Genomic DNA, 20,672 nt, shown 5'->3' on the forward strand with positions numbered 1-20,672 from the left:
TAGTCACCTTCTACTAAACTAGGTAGTAAAGAGATTTGCAAAAATCATTATTTTGTTTTAGAAAAGTTATTTTCCATAAAATGTTTTCAACGTTAACGTAAAGTGGGTTTATTTTTAATGAATATTTTTAAATTTCGTGTTAATTTCTAATATGATAAATACCAGATAAATGTAACTCAGATGAAAGTTCTTTGAAGGCCTCATAAGGGGTCTTGCGATAAAAAAGTTTGAGACTCATGACTATAGAATTTCTCCCAGAAATATGTGTTCTGCATTTCTTTGGCAGTTTCAAATATTATTGGAATAAGCACCTACCTCTGTTCTTGAGATGAGATACTACTTTCAAGCTGGGTTTTGCATTTGCTTTGAGAAGTGATTTTTCCAAACCTGGTTTTCCATTACTTCATCATGTTAGTTTTCCTTAACCAAAACACCTCATTTTTGCTGTTTTGTCACTATGTTTCTTTTTTTTGAGACAGAGTTTCGCTCTTGTTGCCCAGGCTGAAGTGTGCAATGGCACGATCTCGGCTCACTGCAACCTCGCCTCCCAGGTTCAAGCCATTCTCCTGCCTCAGCCTCCCCGAGTAGCTGGGATTACAGACATCCACCACCATGCCCAGCTAATTTTTGTATTTTTAATAGAGATGGGGTTTCATTATGTTGGCCAAGCTGGTCTCGAACTCCTGACCTCAGGAGATCCACCCGCCTCGGCCTCCCAAAGTGCTGGGACTACAAGCATGAGCCACCACACCCAGCTGTCACTAAGTTTCTTGTTACTCATAATTTGTCTAAGGTGAACATAAATTTTCATTATTTATTATACAATCTTTTTCTTTAAGCAGGTGCTGCATGATTTCCTCTTGAACGTATTTAGTTTACCAAACAGATTTTGGTGTTTTCCTTCCCTTCGTTTGATTTTTGTGAAGATGTCTTAATGCTGAAGCTGCTTGCCTCACAAACCCTGGATCTAGTTTCAAACAATAATGCTTCGTCTATATTCAGCTCCTGCTATATTCCTTAAGAATCCCCTCCCTACAAATGGGTTGGTTGTTATGAGGTATTTTATTGCTTATGATTCTTTGCCCTTTAGTTTTTCATGTTTCACTGCCCGTTAGATTCAGATGATAGTATAGTATACCCAGTGTATGGAGTGTAACAAAAAAACCCAAAAGGGTTCCAGATTTTGGGAACTCAGTCTGGAGTTCCTTATAAAGGTAATGAAGTCACATCACGCTAGAACCTCATCAGGCTACACAATTATCTAAGTATTACAAATGCAAATAAATTGAAGTTGTAACATGCAGTAACAAATGCAGGCTGAGTTGTGAGCTACAGCCCCAGATGAAGGCTCCAGCTCTCTGATGTTAAAGACTGGTCCCAAATGTCTAGGTAGAAATACCTGAGAAGTGGTTAGGAAACTTTCATGCCTTTCTTGATTCTATTTTCAGGGACTCTTCTGAACTGTAATTGGGTGATTTGACTAAGATAGCATGATGTTGTGCAAAGACTACAGGCTTTGGTATCAAAATGGATCTAGGTTAGAATCCTGGCCCTATTTCTTAGTAGCTGTGTGATCTCATGGAAGCCAATTAGCCCCATCTGTAAAATGGTGAGATTAAAATGCTGTATAGAAAGTACCCAATACAGTGTCTGGCAAATATAATCACAAAATCCATCATTACTATTATTGAAACCAATGTTACCCTTTCAGATGTGCCTTCCCTTGCAAATGAACAAATCAGCATCCTAGTCAATTAGCAAGGATCAGAACCGCCAGAGCCAAGAGAGGGCATGATAAGACAGTGTCTGAAGCTGCAGAGCAGATGATAAGTTAAAGCCATTGGATTAAATTCCACCAGGGTACAGACCTTGTGAGGCACCACCTAGAACATTCTAGTTTTCCTAATGGCAAAACATAAGGTTTGCCCTTAACTCTGTTGTACAAATTTTGGTAGCATGTGCTCTTTCTCAGAATCCGTCTTAAGAGGTACAAGCCATGGCCAAGGTTCTGGTCATTTTGCTGCTCTCTTACATTCAGGTGTGTCATTTTTGTAATACCTATATATTTTTTAGTATAAAATAGTTGTTTCCTTCTTTGCAAATAGAGATAATTCTATTTCAAGTTCTTGAGTCATTTACTGGCTCATATTTTAGTTTTTGCTTTTCCTCAGCCTTGTAATTTTGTTAATTGTGGCTTAACCAGGCATTTCTCAACCTTAGCACTTCAAAGGCAACCAGCCCACCCCAGGGAGGGGGATGGGAAAGACAGTTAAGAGGATCGCAGTTCCTATGTGGACTCTTTCCTGTTAGCACAAAAAGTCCAGAAGAAAGTAGCTAGGGGACTCCAGCTACTGTGTGCACAGACTCTTCCATCTCTATGCTGTTGCAGAGGTGGACCATCTAATCCTAGAGCCCGCTAGCCTCAGGTGCTTCAGTTCCACTTAGCTATTTTTTAGTGTTTATGGCAGACAATTTTGGTTGACATTAGTTCTTTGTGTGAGCTGAAATGATAGGTATTCTAGGAAAGCATCATATGTCATAGCTGAAGAAACACTAGGCACTAGAGGCTGCCTTGTTTTTACAGAGGAGAAAACTGAAGAAACTGAACAGAGAAATGGGGCTTGTCTAAGGGCTCTTGATTATAGAGTCCTTTGGCCCTTTGGCCATTTTGCTCGTTTTTTGTTTTCTTGTCTTTGTTCTTTCCTTCCTCACTGTACCTCCACCCCTCTTTTTTGTTGTTGTTGTTTGATGCTTCCAGGTCTGGTTTTCTGCTACCTACTGACTAGCAACCATCAGATTCTCTGTAGGACAGAAGACAGAATTTGGCATCTCCCACCTTCTGGTAGTCAGACTTGTTGCTGAAGGACAGAAGCGCCCTCCAAAGAGTGCCCTGTTTCCTCCCTGTATTGCACCATGAGCTCATACCTAGTGCAGGATCACCACTGCTCGTCTGGAGATTAGCACTGCAGCACTGCAGCAACCTCAGGTACCCAAGGCACATTGGGGCCTGCAGACATGTGGCTAGGAAGGAACGGAGGTAGGGCCCTTCATGCCTCCAGACCTCCTGCACCTTGTTCATTCCATTTGCCTGGAAAGCATCCCATGTCCTACCCGAGAACAACTTATTACCATAGATTCTCTCCAGATAGCATGGACCTTAGAGCATCCCTGTACTTCCTGCTTAGCATACAGCCCTCCAGTTTACCCACTTCTCTGTGAACCTCTAGCACTTCCTGAGTTGCAAGATAATTCATGGTTTTACTTGTTAGGTTCTCACTAGGTTGTGGGCTTCCAGAGGGCAGGACTATCTTGTTCTTTGTCGCTCCTATCCCCGTACCACCCCAGTGTCTAGTACGTAGGAGGTATAAACAGTTGTTGAAAGAAGATATCTGTAAGTTTTACTTACAGAAGAACTCATTCTTTCAGAATATCTAAAATGAGATTAAAAAAATCATTTTATTGAAAACATCAGTTGTCTTAAAATTATAGGAGTTTCCCCCCATTTTGCATTTCTTCAATGAACATGTATTACTTGAGCAATAATTTTTAGAGTGTGACAAATCATCAGAAGCTGGGGTCCGTCCACTGCATGTAGGCTGCCATGGTAACAGCACCGGGCCCACCCTCCAGCACCTGGTCCTGAATCCTAGGCTGGGCCTCTGACAACAGAGGAATGCCCCAGTGTCTGACAGGAAGAAGCACTAACAGCCTGCCAACTGCTGAGGAACAACAAATAGAGGTCAGGAGCCGCAAATTTAAACTCAGTACTTCTGCTGTGGTAACTCAAGTAACCCTCCGTTTAAATCAGGACAGACCTATGCTGACAACCATTTTTATCACTCTTAGTGGTATTTTCTTTCTTTGAACATGAATGCATATTTCTGCTTCTTTAATGGCCTTTGGTATTTAAGATTACATTCAGCTAGTCTCCTTATTGCATGTTGTTTTATTCCAGTCCCACCAGCACTCAGAACAGCAAGTGTGTGTAACAGCGGGCACAGGCGCTCCAGACGGAAGGACCTCACTGACGCAGTTAGCTCAGGTAGAGCTTATTTCTGTGTTCAATTTTCTTGTCATGAGAAGCAGTGACCCCTAAGAATTTGTATCCCTTTGTTCACTTCTTTGTTTTAGGAGAGAAACTTCTAAAGCATTACTCTAAAAGGTGATAGAGACAGAGACGGGCCATTTTCATCTACCCCTTGCAGAGTTAAGTTTTATTACAGTAAGTTGTGAGGTGAGACATGATGGCTGCAGGCACATAGTCAAGATCTACCCTCCTAAGGAAATAAAAAGGGGAAAAGTGGTTGAATGTCCAAGATAGAAAATTTAATCACCACTTTCCCAAAAAAGAATAAATGGAGGACTCCATTGTAATTATGGAAATGAAATTTGGGAACTATTTTAAGACAAATATCAAAATGAATGTGGATTCAGATCTACAACAGTTTCTATATGGGTAGATTGTTAGTACTCAGCTAAGGATGTGAAACCCAGGAGGATTCAACTGTTAACTCAGACTTGCTTTCAGACAGCCCCTTGCCCCCTGCTGCAAAACCTCTTCATTCAAAACTATGGTTGTGTGATGTCCACTCTCCTGGGAGCTCTGCAAGGACTTTGTCTCCCCCTCACTGCATTCCTCATTGCAGGTGTTCAAGCCAGCAGCTTCTGCTTGCCACAGAATTCTGTGTGAAGTTCATCAATCTTCAAGTATGATTTTTTTTTTTTTTTTTTTTGAGGCAGGGTCTCACCATGCCTCAGCACCCAGCAGGCTGGAGTGCAGTGGTGCGATCTTGGCTCACTGCAACCTCTGTCTCCTGGGTTCAAGTGATTTTCCTGCCTTAGCCTCCTGAGTAGCTGGGATTACAGGCGTGTGCCACCATGCCCAGCTAATTTTTGTATTTTTAGTAGAGTCAGGATTTCACTGTGTTGGCCAGGCTGGTCTTGAACTCCAGACCTCAAGTGATTCCCCCACCCTGGACTCCCAAATTGCTAGGATTACAGGTGTTAGCCACTATGCCTGGCCACATTTTCTTTTAATCCCTCTACTAAACTGTACTATCAGTAGTTTAAAAAAAAAAAAAAGAAAAAAGAAAAAGGGTTTTCTCCATCTGGCTTGCCACTAACTCAAAATAAATGGACAATCATATAGAATAAAAAACTCAAGAGGTAGGAAGACTAAGAATTCATGTTTATTTCTTTTAATAAACCCGTAACTATGAAAAAAATTATTTGTCCAGCAGCAGGACTAATGCCCATATTTGCATTGGGGTTAGGGGCTAACTGAATCAGAGAAGCTGAGGAAAACAGAGCTGCAATAAAACAATAAGCAAGGCAGGGTGTGATGTCCTTATTTAGGAAATAACAATTGCTAGAAAAGGCATACCTTTGCCCAGTTTATTTACATAGTATGGAAGAACCATATACAAATGAGAAAAAGCATGAAGCTTGGAGCTCAGATACATTACTTACTTGCTCTTATCTTTTGGACATGTTATTCTATGTAAGTTGGTAAAACCTTTTGGAAGGCAATTTAGCAGTACATATCAAATTTAATATTATGTTAGCTATAATTTCATTTCAACTACACAAATATACATATGTTCATCACAATGCTTAAGAAATTGGAAACAACATAAATGTTCATTTAATAGGATATTAAGTGAGGTATAACCACAGATGGGATAGAAATGCAATTAACACAAGGGATGTAGGCCGCACATGGTGGCTCACACCTGTAGTCCCAAGCACTTTGGGGGGCTGAGGCAGGAGGATCATTTAAGGCCAGGAGTTCAAGACTAGCCTGGCCTAACATCATATTGAGACCCCCATCTCTAAAAATAAACAAAACAAGTGCTGTATATCCCAAGTAAGTTTCTGTTACAGAGAGTTCCTAGAGAAATACCAGTTATGTACTTACACACTAAAACATGCTATCCACATAAAGAATAAAACCACCTACCTCACAGAATTAATGTGAGGAGTCAATAAGATGACCAAGTCAATGCACCAAAGTAAGTGGACCACACAGAACTGGAGCCCATCATCGTCATGTGGGACTGTGGATCCAGTGTTGCCAGATCTTCCAAATTGTCAAGATTTTTATTTGAACTCTCCTAATATTTAAACGTTGACAACTTATTCAACTGGTTTTAAAACACTGCAGGTTACCAAAGAAAACATACAGATGACAAATAAGCATGTGAAAAGATGCTCAACATTATTAGTCATTAGGCAAATGCAAATTAAGACCACGATGAGACATCCTGCAAACTTATTAGAATGCCTAAATTAAAAACAAAAAGAAAAACTGACAATACCAAACCCTGGATGGGTGAGCAACTACAACTCTCATCTACACTGCTAGTGGAATGTAAATGGGACAGCCACTATAGATGACAGTTTGGCAGTTTCTTACAAAGTTAAATATACACTCACCACATGACTCAATCCTAGGTATTTACTGAAGTGAAATGAAAACCTGTGTTCACACAAAAACCTGTAAGGGAATGTTTATAGCATCTTTATTCATAATTGCAAAAAATAAAACCCAAATGTCCTTCAACTGGAGAATAGATAACCAAACTGTGGCACATCCATGCAATGTAATACTTATTCAGCAATAAAAATGAATTACTGCTATACTCAACATCATGGATTAATCCCAAATGTATTCATTATGCTAAGTGTAAGAAGCCAGATTCAACAGCGTATTATGATTTCATTTATATGACATTCTGGAAAAGGCAAAACTATATGGAGAAGAGATCAGTAGTTATTAAGGGTTAAGGGTTTGACGGTAATGGTTAGCACAAGGGTCACATAAAGGAATTTTTTTGGGAAGTGAAAGAAATGTTCTGTATTTTGATTGTGGTGACAGTTACACGACTATTTGTCAAAACTCACAGATGGCCAGAAAAAGATGCGTGTGAACTAATGTCCTTTGGGAGTCTGTGGCCTCTTTCTTACATTCAGAATGCAGCTAGCACATAGTAGGCTGCTCACATCCACTCTGCCACCTATGCTGTGGGGAAGATGAACTAAGCTAGTGGAGCTCATTCATTGATAGGTTTGTTTTCAATCCACAGGTTATCAGCACAGTATTCTTCATTAAAGTAGAATCTCAACTTTGCAAACATTTCATCAGTACATTTGAAATTCTTTCCTTAGGGCAACAAGATTCTCTCACATGCTATGTGTATTCAGAAAACATATTAATATACAAAATTGTAAATGTAACAGTAAAACTATGTAAAGGAAGCCTGTAAAGCTAATTAACACTAATTTTTTTGGTGTGTATTTCGCTAATCTTTCCTTAAAGCACTATTTGCCTGTGTTCTATTAGCCAGGTATTGCTTTTACCTGTAATCTGTAACGACTTTTCTGGTATCCCTGCAGACTCTTCTGGCATCGGAGGAGCTGCCCCATGTCTATGAACAATCTGCATGGGGTGCAGAAGAGTTAGGCCCCTTCCTACGTTTGTGCCTTATGGATCAGAATTTCCCAGCATTTGTGGAAGAGGTAGAAAAGGAACTGAAAAAGCTGGCGGGTTTGAGAAATTAATGCTCTATATACATATATAACTAAGGAACTTCAAAGTATTGAAAATGCTTCCTCCTAAAATTAAAGAAGATATTAGAATAAAGAGTATTATCCAAACACCTTTTATCAATGTTTTATTTTTAAAAACAGGTGAATCCACTTTTTTATACATCATTGCACTTCAATAATTACACAAAACACACAAGTACATGCATCTACAGTTACGCACCGCATGAGAACCGTTAGGTTATAAAATCTATCATCAACCAGTAAATCAATGTGAAAAAATACAGTGTCAAACCAAAAAGTATAACTATAGTTGCATAGAATATTACCATGCTATAACATTTCAAGGTCATTGGAAACAAAAGAAAAATTATAAAAGTTTGCCTTGATTGAATGAATGTACAAGAATAAGGTTCAACACAGTGCAAAAGGATTTATGAATTTACATGACTTAACAAAAGAAAAGATAATCAATCACTTAAAAAGCAATCATACGTATATACTGCAATTCATTATACCCATTCAGTGGACTGTTCCAGCTTATTAAAGTCACAGGTTAAGCCCTTAAAATTATAGATTTCAGTTTATATTACTCATCTTTATGTACCAGAACTGCACAATTTCCTCATCTGACAACATACAATAAGGAATGAATATCAGCAGCTTAAAAATGAAACAAGCATTTACTTTATTTTGGATTTCTCCCACCCCCAAAAATATAAATATATATATATATATTTATATACTGTATATATCTGTAGGTTTTGCTGTACTTTACAAAAATGTATCACTAGATGGCAGCAGTGCATTTTAGAGCTTTGCCAATTTAACAGCTGCATTAAGTAAAAAATGGCGCATGCATGATCTGATCCTCAGAGGACCTTTTCACTTCTATTTAAATATTTTAACAAAGGAAAAAAAAAAAAAGCAACATTCACAGCACATCAAGCCCAAAATAGTTTACACCTTCTACACTGAAGCATTGTTTAAAATGTACCTGGCTAGATCACCCTTACAGGAGAGGCTAAATAAGGCATGCTTTAGACAGTCATTGTGGTGTTGCTCACTTGAAAGGGGAGAGAACCAAAGAGGTCCAAGCAGAAAATTTTAGCAGGTCATGTTGCCACCAGTTTCAGGAACCTAAAGATCTGTAAAGAAATATGTATTTGGAAATTATAAAGGGATTATGCACTGTCACTCACAACTACACCGTGTGCCACACAAAACTTGGTTCAAACAGCATGCTCAGGGATGTGGTGTGAAATTCTGATCTCCATATGCCTAACAAGATGACATTCTGGCCCTGCTGCTACCTGGCCATTCTTGTCTTGCCCCCAGATGTGAGGTAAGACTAGTAGGCCTCTGGGAATAAGCCACCTAAGAAGGTGACAATTTTCACCTCTTTGTAAAGATATAATAGTAGTGGAAAGTATTGATTTTAAAATATGTCTTCTGAAATGGCATTTATATAAACGTGACACAATGCACCTGATGGCGGGGCACACTGGCTCATGCCTGTAATCCCAGCACTTCTGGGAGGCTGAGGCAGGCGGATCACTTGAGGTCAGGAGTTCAAGACCACCCTGGCCAACATGATGAAACCCCGTCTCTACTAAAAATACAAAATTTAGCTGGGCGTGGTGGTGGGCAGCTGTAATCCCAGCTACTTAGGAGGCTGGGGCAGGAGAATTGCTTGAACCCGGGAGGCGGAGGTTGCAGTGAGCCGAGATCACACCACTGCACTCCAGCTTGGGCAACAGAGTGAGACTCCATCTTAAAAAATCCAAACAACAACAAAAAACAACGCAGCTGAAAAATGTTCCTTTCCAGTCCCTAAACTGGGCAGACAGAACTGGCTTCATCAGTATCAGCTGCTCTGAAATGAACTAAAATATCTTATAACACCAATTACTGAAGAATTTGTAACAAGGTCAATAGAGGCACATTCATTTGAATATAATTTTTAAGACTGCTACAGAAGGCCATACTTACATTGTAAGCAGTACTTAATTTGTGTTTCTCTGGCGCAAGTTTTTATCTTTGTGATTGTTGGTAGAGTTGGTTTTCCTTTGGAGGAAAAATTGCATTACATGAGTTAAACTCAGTCAATAACTTTTGAAAGTATAACACATGGAAATACAGGGACTCTTTCACTTACTGCCATCCCTGGTGTAGTGAGAAATTTTGTGGCACAATATGAGTGCATAAAAAAACATTCCTTAAGTAGCTACAGGTTAAGTATCCCTCATCTGAAATGCTTGGGATCAGAAATGTTTCAGATTTTGAATTTTTTTAGATTTTGGAATATCTGCATTATACTTACCAGTTCAGCATCCCTAATCTGAAAATCCAAAATTCAAAATGCTCCAATGAGCATTTCCTTTGAGCCTCATGTGAGCACACAAAAAAACCTTCTGATTTTGGAGCATTTCAGATTATGGATTTTGGTAGTAGGTAGACTCAACCTGTATATACCTCATTTTATCCTCCTTTTGACCCCCAAGGCAGACAAGTACTTTCCCTTCGAATCCGGAACTATAATTACGATACAGGTGAGAATATGTAAAACTTTTCTCCACTGAACACAACACCACTGTCCCTTCTTGATAAAAGGTAATCTATAAGCTGGCAGTGCTGGGCCCTCTGGTACTTAACAAATTTGGGTGCTGTTTGTCTGCTTCTCACTCTTTAGTCCAACTCTAGGAGATTCTGCCGATCTTAGATTGATTCCATACCTGCAGTACCCTCTCTCTTGGATACGAGCAATTGTTAATGGGGCTAGACAGTTTATCCAGGCTACAGTTCAGCCTCAAATTGCATTACATGAGTTAAACTCGGTCAGTAACAACTTTTGAAAGTATAACACATGGAAATACAGGGACCCTTTTACTACCATCCCTGGTGTAGTGAGAAATTTTGTGGCACAATATGAGTGCATAAAAAAACATTCCTTAAGTAGCTACAGGTTGAGTATTCCTCATCTGAAATGCTTGGGATCAGAAACGTTTTAACATTGACAAAACCGGAAGCCTCAGATATACTGGCCATTTCCCCCACATTTTAAGTATATCAAATACGCAAAATTTGAAAAAAAAAAAGTTTTTTGCATGGTATTCCACTTTGTATGGCCACTGAAAACAAGACTGCATAACCTATCCTGAGAATCAAGTGGTTTTTAGTCAGATCTGTGTCAAGCTAAGAAATCTACACTGCAACCTTCATTTCCACTCACTGTCTTCCCCTCCAATCTTAGCTACTCCATTTGATTAAACTGCAAACACAACATCATTCAATCAGATACTGTTGAATCAATGTCCAATAAAGTACTTACATTGGTCCAGCTGGTTCATCATCTACATGGTGTTCAGTTTTTTAAAAATCCATGAGAGATAAGAGAAGAAAGGAGAAAACTGTTAGATTCTGCATAAGGATTAACAGAATAGCAAACTGCAAGTGGCAATCATGGCTACTCACAGCATTTATTAAAGGCCATTCCATCTGGAGGTGCAAAACACTCATGGAGTTATTATTTCTAGATTCAAGTTTAAATGGCAGGTATGTTGTTTCAATGGTTTTAGTTAACACTTTGAATGCTTGTCATGAAAAACTGCAACTGTAGCGGACAGATAGGCTGCAACATTGTTATACTCATCTTGTCCCCAAGTTCCAGTGGTTCACTCTTAAATAGATGAGAAGACAAACCAACATTTCAGTTGTAAAATCCTGCTGTTTGTTTTCTTGTGGTGAATGCATGCAGTTTTGGCCCAATCCTGCAATGTGAATGGATGTGTACCATCTGTACATTTAGCCACACATCCTCACTTCCCCAGAGGGCACTCTGTTTTTCTTGCTGTTTTGTAATCTTTAGAAGAGTCTTTAGTCTGGAGAATGAGATTGAGAAGAGGCAACCACAATAGTTCAACCTAAATTGGGTCAGCCATGCTGGGCTATGCCAGCAACAAGTGTATGTATACCAGAGGATGTTCTGTGACACACCAAGGAAAGCTGAACAGTGGTGACATCCCTCTAGAAAAGACTTCAGAAAGACAGGCTCACTCCTGTGCCCTGGCCAAAACCAGAAGCCAAACCCAGGGGAGCCATGAGATAACTTTTTTAAAATCAAAAAGCTGACATTATATGAGTTTAAGCCTTCTTAAATTGATACTTTATGATTCTGATTTATAAGTCTTTCGTGTTTCAACTAAGTGCAACTTGATCCCCTTTAAGCAGAGATACACATTCACAGAGAGAATGTTTTAAAAAGACCCACAAGGGGAAGGGAACAAGTAAGTGCTCTTAGTTTGTTTTTATTATACAAAAGTCAGGTAAACTAAATGATTCAGAACAGTTTGATTTCACTGAAGGCTTCTAGAAAAACTCTCAGCAGGATTCCACAAGGGGGCTTGGTGCACATGAAGCAGTTATGGAGATTACAGTCTCAGTGTAGGCATCTGCAGGAGCACACGTCGGGAGTAATGTCTGTCAGAGGGAGACATTGCTCCACCTGTTCCTTCGAGGCAACGGAGAGAGGCAAAGCCACCGCCAGCACACACAGTGACTGGAGCAAAAAAGGATTTCAAAAAAAAGAACTAACCACAAACCAATGACTCATCAGCCAAAACAATAGGCTAGCGACACACTAGTGTCCACAGGAGTCCACTACTAACAACAGTATACACTATCAAACGGGTACAGAGAACAAACTAAGACTTAAGGACACCCAAGACATCTGTGTGCTGTGTATGCAGTGGAGAGATACAAAGACATACCAGGTACTAAGACACAAAAGCCCAGCCTAAATTCTCCCCTCACAACATCCTAATGCTCAGCATCCCGGCCAAGCCAGCTCAGCTACATGCTAGGAACTAAGCACTTTGGGGATTTAAATGAAAAGACACAGGAGCAAACTTGGAATACTTTTAGTGCTCTGGCTGTGCACTCGAAAATACAAAATTCTAATGCAAGAGAGCCGAATCAAGAATACACCAATCTACTCCCAAATTTAAAATAAAAAGCAGGGGAGGGAGAATCGCAATAGCCAGGCTAATCTTTTCAAAGCATGACACTGTAGGCACCAACCCAAGCACCTCACACCACGGGCTGTTTTTCCTTTTGGAGTGTGGGTATTCCCTGGTGTCTGATTAGTAATGTCACTTTCCAGCCCAACAAGCTGGTAACATGCAAAGGGTTGCATGGAGGTGTTTTAGCGACAGTGCCTCCGGCATAGCTGCCATGCCTGCAAGTGGGAGCAGTTGAGATTCACAAAGGGGCAAAATCCCAGGAGCCCTCTTCATCTGTCTCCCCAAATCCACTTTCACACTGACAAACAAAAGAGCCTCATGTCTCCCCACTCTCCTGGACTGAATCACTATCTGCAGCACCACTCTCCCCTACAGGTCAGACAAAAAAACGACTTGACCCCTAACAGGGAAGTCAGGGGAGAGGGAAAGAACAGAATTACAGAAAAAAGATACAGAAACCAAAGTAAATGAGGATTAAACAGCAAACTGAAATCCAAATTAGTTGTGAAAGTGAATGAAGTAAACTTGAAGAAAAGTGTTAACATTATGAACTGTGCATCGTATAGACTGAAGCGGAGATTAAACAAACTCCAAAAGCATGCATATCGCTCACTTACCACCATGTTTTAAGGGTTTGATGCAATTGAGGGGGGAAAAAAAAGAAGTCATAGTAACCGACAAATATCAACATACCCCAAACCCTCAGGCCAAAAGATAGCCAGCTTAAACAATGACTGTTCTCTCCACCTCAGTATTACAGCCACTGGCTAGATGAGAGGAAGAGGACTGGGGGGAGAATGGAAACAAGATGCTTCTGGAATCCACCTTATGAGAGTGAAGTTACCGGTGGAACTGTAGCACACACTGATTTATCTGCGTGTTCCATCTTCCCAACCGAATGGACCACAGCCCTCACTCCCCCTATATCCGCCTCATCATCTAGAAGGGGTGCTCTGCAATGTCTAGTAAATAACGGATTGCCTAATACAATATCACCTCCAAAAAGATGGCTTTAAAGTCCGAATAATGAAGAGTTGACTCTCTGGTCAAAGGTCCTTTGTCACTGCATTCATCTCACTAGAAGGTTTTATGGTTTCTAAATCCACTTAAATTTTGCCTGACCTTAGCAGGTTAGCATTAAACCCAAGAGAGACTGAGTTACTTCCTATTTCCTTCCTTGTTTGGTCCTATTGCATTTTCTCCATGAGGTAACTTGTTATTGACCCAGATGGCCCCTAGTTAACAGACCAGACACCGAATGCATGTTTTAGGTGTCATTTTAAAAGTCACATTTCTTTTCCAATATCCCTAGTCTGTATAAAGCTTCATATGCTACCAAATGTTTTGACCAACTAATAGATTTTGGAACATTAGAACAGCTCTTCATTCTAAAGTGTCTAAAAGAGCTTGGCTATATCAGAGCCACTAAAAATGGCCCCCCAAAAAACCTCAAATATCTTCTCCATCAGTAACTTAAAGAGAGTCCCTTTGACTTGCTTACAAAAAATTATCCCAAGGTAAAAACAGAAAGTTCTTTTTTGGTGCCAGCACTTCTTTTCTTAAATCAGCTCCTGTTTTAATTTGCTGTCTGTGAGGTCACTAAAATATCCAGAAGAACTGCAGGCCTCAGCAACTAAGTGGGTTCACTCCCCATTCCTCCAGGGCCTGGGGAGGGGAGACTCAGGAGCACAGGCTGACTGCTCCTGGAGTGCAGTCGGCAGGACACCAACACAGAAGGTGCACCCAAGCAGGTGCCCAGCTATGACATGGATGGAAGCCTAGAGGCTGCTAGCTTGACCTGGTCTTTTTAGAGAATTATCATTTAACATTTTCAGGGAATACAGTCAAGTGTGAGTCAAGTGAACAAAACAAAGCTCTTATTTGACTCCATGATTCACTTGTTCCTGAAAATACTGAAGGTAAAGGTGATCTGTAGATTAGTCCACCTACAAGACAACCTAGTGGGCACTGATCCTCAAAGAGACCATACAGGGGACTAAAGGAATGCAGGTGGGTGCTTTCATGTAGGAAATGGTCTGAGAATACTCCAGTAGGTAAAGAAAAAAGACATGGGGCTTTTTTTTTTTTTTTTTTTTTTTTAAAGGAAGCAGCTAAACCTCAATCCTAAGCATTTTCAATGTGAGAAATCTAAATATTTGATTTTCTAGTGAAACATACTTAAACTAAACTATGTAAGTTCAAATTTGTGCTTTTATACTTTTGTATTGTTTACTTAGTGCTTTTGTAGTAAGGGGATGAGTTACCAAGAGCTCACAGACTGCCCAAAATATGACGACTGTGCATTCATATAAAAAAAGTTCAGTGAGTCTGAAATGAGCCATGGGTGTATCTTGATAATAAAGTGCTATTTGGCAAAGTAGAAGTATGCCAGGCCTATAAAAAAATTCCCATTTTCCTAATGGTATAAAAAAAATCCAACACAGAGCCACAGATAGGTAAACACTTATCACCTCTTAACACTCCCAAGTTTGTGTCAAATATAATGTACCTCTTCGTTTATTCCAAAAGGAGTGTATGTATATATCTATATGAAAATTTGGGGAGAAGCACATAGGAAGAAAGCAGACAGGTAAGTTTGTCCTTCCTATGGAGTGCACAGGGGTTGAGGGAAACTGGCTAAAGAAGGAAAAGGCAGAGAAGAAGGAAACTCACCAAAGAACATTCAACTTTTTCTTTTGTTTAATGATTACTTCCAGGAAAGGAGAAGAAAAGCGGGCAGGGGTGGAAGCAGGATGGAGTTTGAGAGAAAGAGAGAAAGAGACAGAGGAGAAAAACAGAATGGAAATACTGGAGCAAGGGCAGGGTGTGAAGATGGAGAGTGGAGCCTGGCCCACACTGGCTGTCAGGAAGGGAAGGAGAGAAGGCAAACATTGCCATCATTCCAGCATCTCAGATTTTTCACCCCTATGCAACAACGAAGCAAACGCTGCTTTCATTACAATACTCTCCCAAGAGACTAGAGCAAGGAGGTTTTACTTTGCACTTACCCTGCCGTCATCTCTTTTAAGGGTAGGATTCGTTCACTGTCTATAATAACTTAGTTTAAAAGAGGTACTTTCCCTCTAGGAAGCTGTTCAGATTTGCTGGCCACAGATGTCTCCTATAACAAACTGGTCCCCCATTTGAATTCAGTAACCAAGAAACCCTTACAAAAAAAGAGCTGCTTCCCTGGGCAGGTGTCTGCACTTGTCCAACAGAACAATCCTAACCATTTCTCAAATCTAACCTGCCACATGCACTGTGATAGCAACCTCATAAGCGCGGTGACTTCTTAGGGCAAAGACTAGACCTCTGCTGGGAACACGCTAGGCTGCTGCATCACTCTCACCAGTGGCAGCCAGCCTTGCCTTAAAATTTAAAAATCAGGTTCTGAAGTCCATCTCTGCCTTCTCTTACCTGACTTTTTAGCTTCTCAACCTTTCCAAAAGGCAGGCTGAGGAAGGTGGTATTGGCAAAGCAAAAGCATTCTGGGGGGATAAAAAGGCCCTTTTCAGGAATGAGGCATAACTGATCCCACAGAGCCAAAGCTGAAAACACACGAAAGACAGGCAACTCTTTCCCTTTACTCCCAGGTCTAAATAAAGGTGCACTCTTGCCTTGGGAGTCCTAATATGTAGCAGGAAAGAGAAATACCTGGAGAGAAAAAGCATTAGGAGTACATGAAATCCCAAAGAAAGCAGGTTCACTTCATAAAGTAGGAAAGTAAAACTCATGGGGACACTCCCAGGTTGCAGGAAACTAGAGATTCATTTGCAGAGGCCGTCTGCTCCCAGCCAACGTCCTTCCCACGCCTCTGCCCAGCTCACTGCTGAGTGCACATCTGGAGGGAGTCACCAGATATTGTCAGTGTCATCAACAAACCTCCTCACCAGCCACTCACTCTACTTACTGCAGGCAGAGAGATTTATAACTGCTGAGAAGAAAGGAAAAGATGGGGAAGGGGCTGTTGCTCTCAAACATGTCCTCCCAGAGAGTCTAAAGCCACTGGCATGCCTCTGGGGCCACATTCTTTCTGAGGGAGCACCAGATATCATTTTGTATTCTCCACTGGACAGCCAGCTCTGTGGGGCAGGATACAGCACCACAGGTGCACAAACACAGGCCCCAGAACAGCTGGACTACAGCTGGCAACCCCACCATCACCCCGGGTAGGCTACCACTGAGCCCAGGGGCACACCCATCTGTCTAGTCTAGCCAGGGACAGACTAGTGGTGGTAACAGTCGGCCAATTAATTTCTGTACGCCGGTCATGTTATAGGGTGGGGATGGGGAGCCAGCTGGGAACCTGAAGTACTGCAGATACAAGTCTCCATCAGCAGCTTCCCCCTTCACAGGAAAAATCGATCACCAAAAATTTCCCAAGGCTTTTCTGACTCTAGGCATATCCAATAACCTAAGATTTCAGCTCTTGCTCTTTCCAGTGCTCAGTGGTGTGCTGTGGTTCTGCTGCTACCATCTCCTCCCTTCTCTGACCCTAGGCCAGCTTGAGGGCACAGCCTCAGGGCATGGACTCCATTTGTTCCGTCTTTGCTATCTCTGTCTTACACTAGATGGGTGGATACATCAGACTCTCCTTTGTCTGTGAGACAAGATGGAAAGCCACCCAGCAGAGAGCGCTGGAAACCTATCAAAGGGACCAACCAAGGAACCAAAAGCTGGCTTGTTCCAATGGCTTTTCTGAGAACAGTCTGACTGGGCTGGGGCAGTTACCTACAGGGGCTACACCAGGCAACCATGTGACAACCAGTTAGATACCTTAAATCTGCCTGAAAGGCCAGGTGGCCTGCCATCTTGGGGTGGCTTCTAGGCTTGACTTGGATTCTCCTCAAGCTCAATCTGCCTGATGATCTGTATTGAAGGAGGACAGAGCTGAACAAAGAGACTGACAGCTGCCCATTCACCACATGGGGCCTGAAAGGCAGATGGGACTAGGGTTTGGAAAACACCCAAACAGAGGGAGAGAGCTAAGGACAGCTCTAGATGGCTAATGCAAAAAAAATAAAATAAAATAAAAATAAAAAATAAAAATAAAAAACTCTTACGGGTAGGGGGTTAGGAACTGGTATAAGAATTTTCCTTCTTTCCTTTAGGGATTGAATCCCAACATCCCTATAGTCCTCTTTGGGTACTTGGAAACCACCCGAAGGAACCAACCCCAGCAGTACAGCTATTTTGTAGGGATGCTCTTACCGTCAGGAACCTCATCTGGCCTCTTCCTCTTCTCATACACAACAATGATCACCACAAGGATGATAATTTCAGCCAGAATTCCCAAGAAAGGCCAGAGTGGGGCCAGGTGGCTCCGCACCCTGAGGACAGTGACAACAGAGGCGGAGCCAATGGCGTTGGTGGCATTACATTCATACTCGCCAGGGTCTTCCGTGATCTGCAGGTTCACAATGTTCAACTCAGTGTAATTTTCCTTGTTGATGATGAAGAAGCGGCCAGAGGTATTGACAATGTCCTGCAAAAAAGTGAGAATACACAAAGGTGAGAGTGAGTAACTGAGCTAATGTTCAAGAGAGGGTCACACTGCTCTCCGTTCTTTTTAGGCACCAGCCAGAACGAGGAAGCAGTGTCTAGGAACATTTCATTAATGATTTCCCTTCAGTATCAACAACAACAAATCAACTTCTGACAGAGCCAGGCAAGCCTCCCTTACCATCGGTCCTCCAGACTTCCCCGACTTCCACGAAGTGAGTGCAGGTCCTACTGCCTGGAGACTCAGAAAAGTCCAACAACCTAGTAAATGCTGCCTCCAACACCAGGTAAGAAACCACAGCAGAAAGAGGACGGCAGAAGGAGGGGTACAACCCCTACAGTCAGGCATGCCTCGGGGACCTCAGGCCTCTCTGATGACCTCAGAGTCAGCACACTGACTTCACACTTGGTGAGTTCTGAGGAAGTCTCCGTAAACTTCCTCCACAAACAATGCTAAGAACTCACTCCTAGTCAGACTGGGGGAAATTCATAACTTTCCTTTCATTTAAGGACTAGAGGTTAGAGGAAAGGTTATTCAATCAATCAACAAATATTTGTGGCTGGGCATAGAGGCTCATGCCTGTAATCTCAGCACTTTAGGAAGCTAAGGTGGGAGGATCGCTTGAGCCCAGGAGTTCAAGACTGGCCTTGGCAACAAACTGAGACCCCATCTCTACAAAAAATCAAAAATAAAATTAGCTGAGCATAGTGGTGTACACCTGTGGTCCCAGCTACACAGAAGGCTGAGGCAGGAGGATCACATGAGCCCAGGAGGTTGCTGCACTCCAGCCTGGTAGACAGATCAAGACCCTGTCTTAACACAAAACAAAACAAACAAATAAAATAGAACAAATATTTACTAAAATATGCTGCATGCTTTATATCCTACTAAGGGTAGGTGGGAGTGAGAAGGTGAGATAGGGAGAAGACAGACCTAGAAATGAATAAGGAGCTTGGCCTCAAAAGGGGACCAGACATCCAAAAAGGGATGACTGATTTCAGGAATGTGTTAAGAAGCCCCAACAGAGCGTGTGTATAGAGTGCTGTAGGGCACAGTGAGTGGCCACTGCTGGAAAGAGTCAGGGAAAGCTTCACACATGAGCTAACATTTGCACTAGACTGTGGAGGAGGACAGCTGATCAAACAGGGAGGAGCAGTGCAGGTAGGGATTCGCATGGGTGTGAAGGCAGAGGTGCAAGAGTGCACAGGCAGAGGTCGGGACTCAGCGGGATGGCTCACTGCACTCAGCTCATGAGATCCCGGCAGGGAAAAAAACAGACTCATGTGTCTTTACCCTGCAACAACTAAAGCACAATCAGAAATAGGAGAGAAAAAGGGGAATATTATCCTGGAAATGATTCTAGATATGGCATACAATCTTGTCAGCATTTGAGTGCAGGTACATCTGAAATGGGGAACTCGTAGCTTTTAAAACAGCTAGTCTGTGATGCCTCAAGCTTCATCTTTCAGATTAAAACACATACTGAGTTAATTCCAACCTGCTTTGGCAAAAGCTCAAGGGCACTCCTTCCCAGTGACCAGCAGAGAGAAGTGGACATTTCCTCTCCAGTGCCTTAGAAAGTTCAGTGTCTTGTAAAAAAGACTCAGCATCTTCACCTCGCCAATCCTCATCCTGCTCCTCGTTAACGGGTCTCTGAAATCATCGCTGATGTTGGAGTCATTATCACAACTCAACATTTTATTATCAAGATGTCATGAAGTAGGAAGAATAATGGACTTGAAATTTAAAAAAACTAGATACAACTCTTGGTTTTGCCACTAATTTATCTTGGCTACTATGGAACCCTTCCAAAGAAGATGGATTAATGATCTTTAAGGTCCTTTTGGATTCTGAAGACTGATAATCAAAGAGGATCCATGGGATCAGAGGAATGCTTGACACGCTCTCTGACAGAAAAGGTAACGGGTCAACAATCATAATGAGAGAGAAAGTGAGGTTCTAAAGCTCTGACTCTCCAAACAACATCATGAATCATCCCACTGATCGGAAAAGATGTTCTCTTTGACATTTTCTGGGGCAAATACCGTCAGGTTCCCAATGTCTAAGGCTGCCAAGGCTGCCCTTGGGCCTCCTCAGGTTGCCCCGATTCCTTATCAGTATGTTCTGTGTTGCAGGAATGTACTAATAATTGCCCTCAGTACCTTGTTTCCTACTAAAAAAACAAGGCAGGTTCTCTAAGACCACTTCAAAAACAGTATTTTCTTCAGGATAAATGAACGAGAATTAGGCTCGGTTCTTTCAGTGTCCTATCCTGAAGGCAAGTGATATGGTTTGGATTTTGTCTTCACCCCAATTTCATGTTGAATTATAATCCCCAGTGTTGGAGGAGGGGCCTTGTGGGAGGTGACAGGATCATGGGGGCGGATATCCCCCCTGCTGTTCTCCTGACAGTGAATTCTCATGAGACCCGGTTGTTTAAAAGTGTGTAGCATCTCCCTCCTTCACTCTCTTCCTCCTCTCCAGCCACCTAGGACCTGCCTGCTTCCCCTTCACCTTCCACCATGATTCTAAGTTTCTCTACTTACAGGTATCACTTAAGAAGAAATAAACAGCAACTGCAGTCTAAAAAATAGGTAAGTTTC

At 41.7% G+C, this 20,672-nt stretch overlaps 2 protein-coding genes across 6 annotated transcripts in view; one reads left to right on the forward strand and one right to left on the reverse strand.

The window, feature by feature from the left end:
* Nucleotides 1-7,656, forward strand: part of REC114 (REC114 meiotic recombination protein) — a 110,395-nt gene extending 102,739 nt beyond the window's left edge. For both annotated transcript variants that reach the window (XM_001175167.8, XM_024349283.3), the window contains 2 exons: nt 3,956-4,042; nt 7,396-7,656. In XM_001175167.8, coding sequence (XP_001175167.1) covers nt 3,956-4,042; nt 7,396-7,560 — 252 coding nt within the window. In that variant the 3' untranslated portion in view covers nt 7,561-7,656. The remainder of the gene's footprint in view (nt 1-3,955; nt 4,043-7,395) is intronic.
* A 2-nt stretch (nt 7,657-7,658) lies between these two features.
* Nucleotides 7,659-20,672, reverse strand: part of NPTN (neuroplastin) — a 73,466-nt gene continuing 60,452 nt past the window's right edge. For 2 of the 4 annotated variants that reach the window (XM_009429499.4, XM_009429498.4), the window contains 4 exons: nt 17,778-18,051; nt 10,877-10,898; nt 9,538-9,612; nt 7,659-8,693 (listed from right to left, as the gene is read on the reverse strand). In XM_009429499.4, coding sequence (XP_009427774.1) covers nt 9,552-9,612; nt 10,877-10,898; nt 17,778-18,051 — 357 coding nt within the window. In that variant the 3' untranslated portion in view covers nt 7,659-8,693; nt 9,538-9,551. Of the gene's footprint in view, nt 8,694-9,537; nt 9,613-10,876; nt 10,899-11,127; nt 11,225-17,342; nt 17,436-17,777; nt 18,052-20,672 lie in introns of those variants that run through there. The other 2 variants (XR_010151415.1, XM_063794186.1) reach the window with 2 other exon arrangements.

The sequence above is a fragment of the Pan troglodytes genome, chromosome 16 (genome assembly GCF_028858775.2).
Source record: "Pan troglodytes isolate AG18354 chromosome 16, NHGRI_mPanTro3-v2.0_pri, whole genome shotgun sequence".
NCBI lineage: Eukaryota > Metazoa > Chordata > Mammalia > Primates > Hominidae > Pan > Pan troglodytes.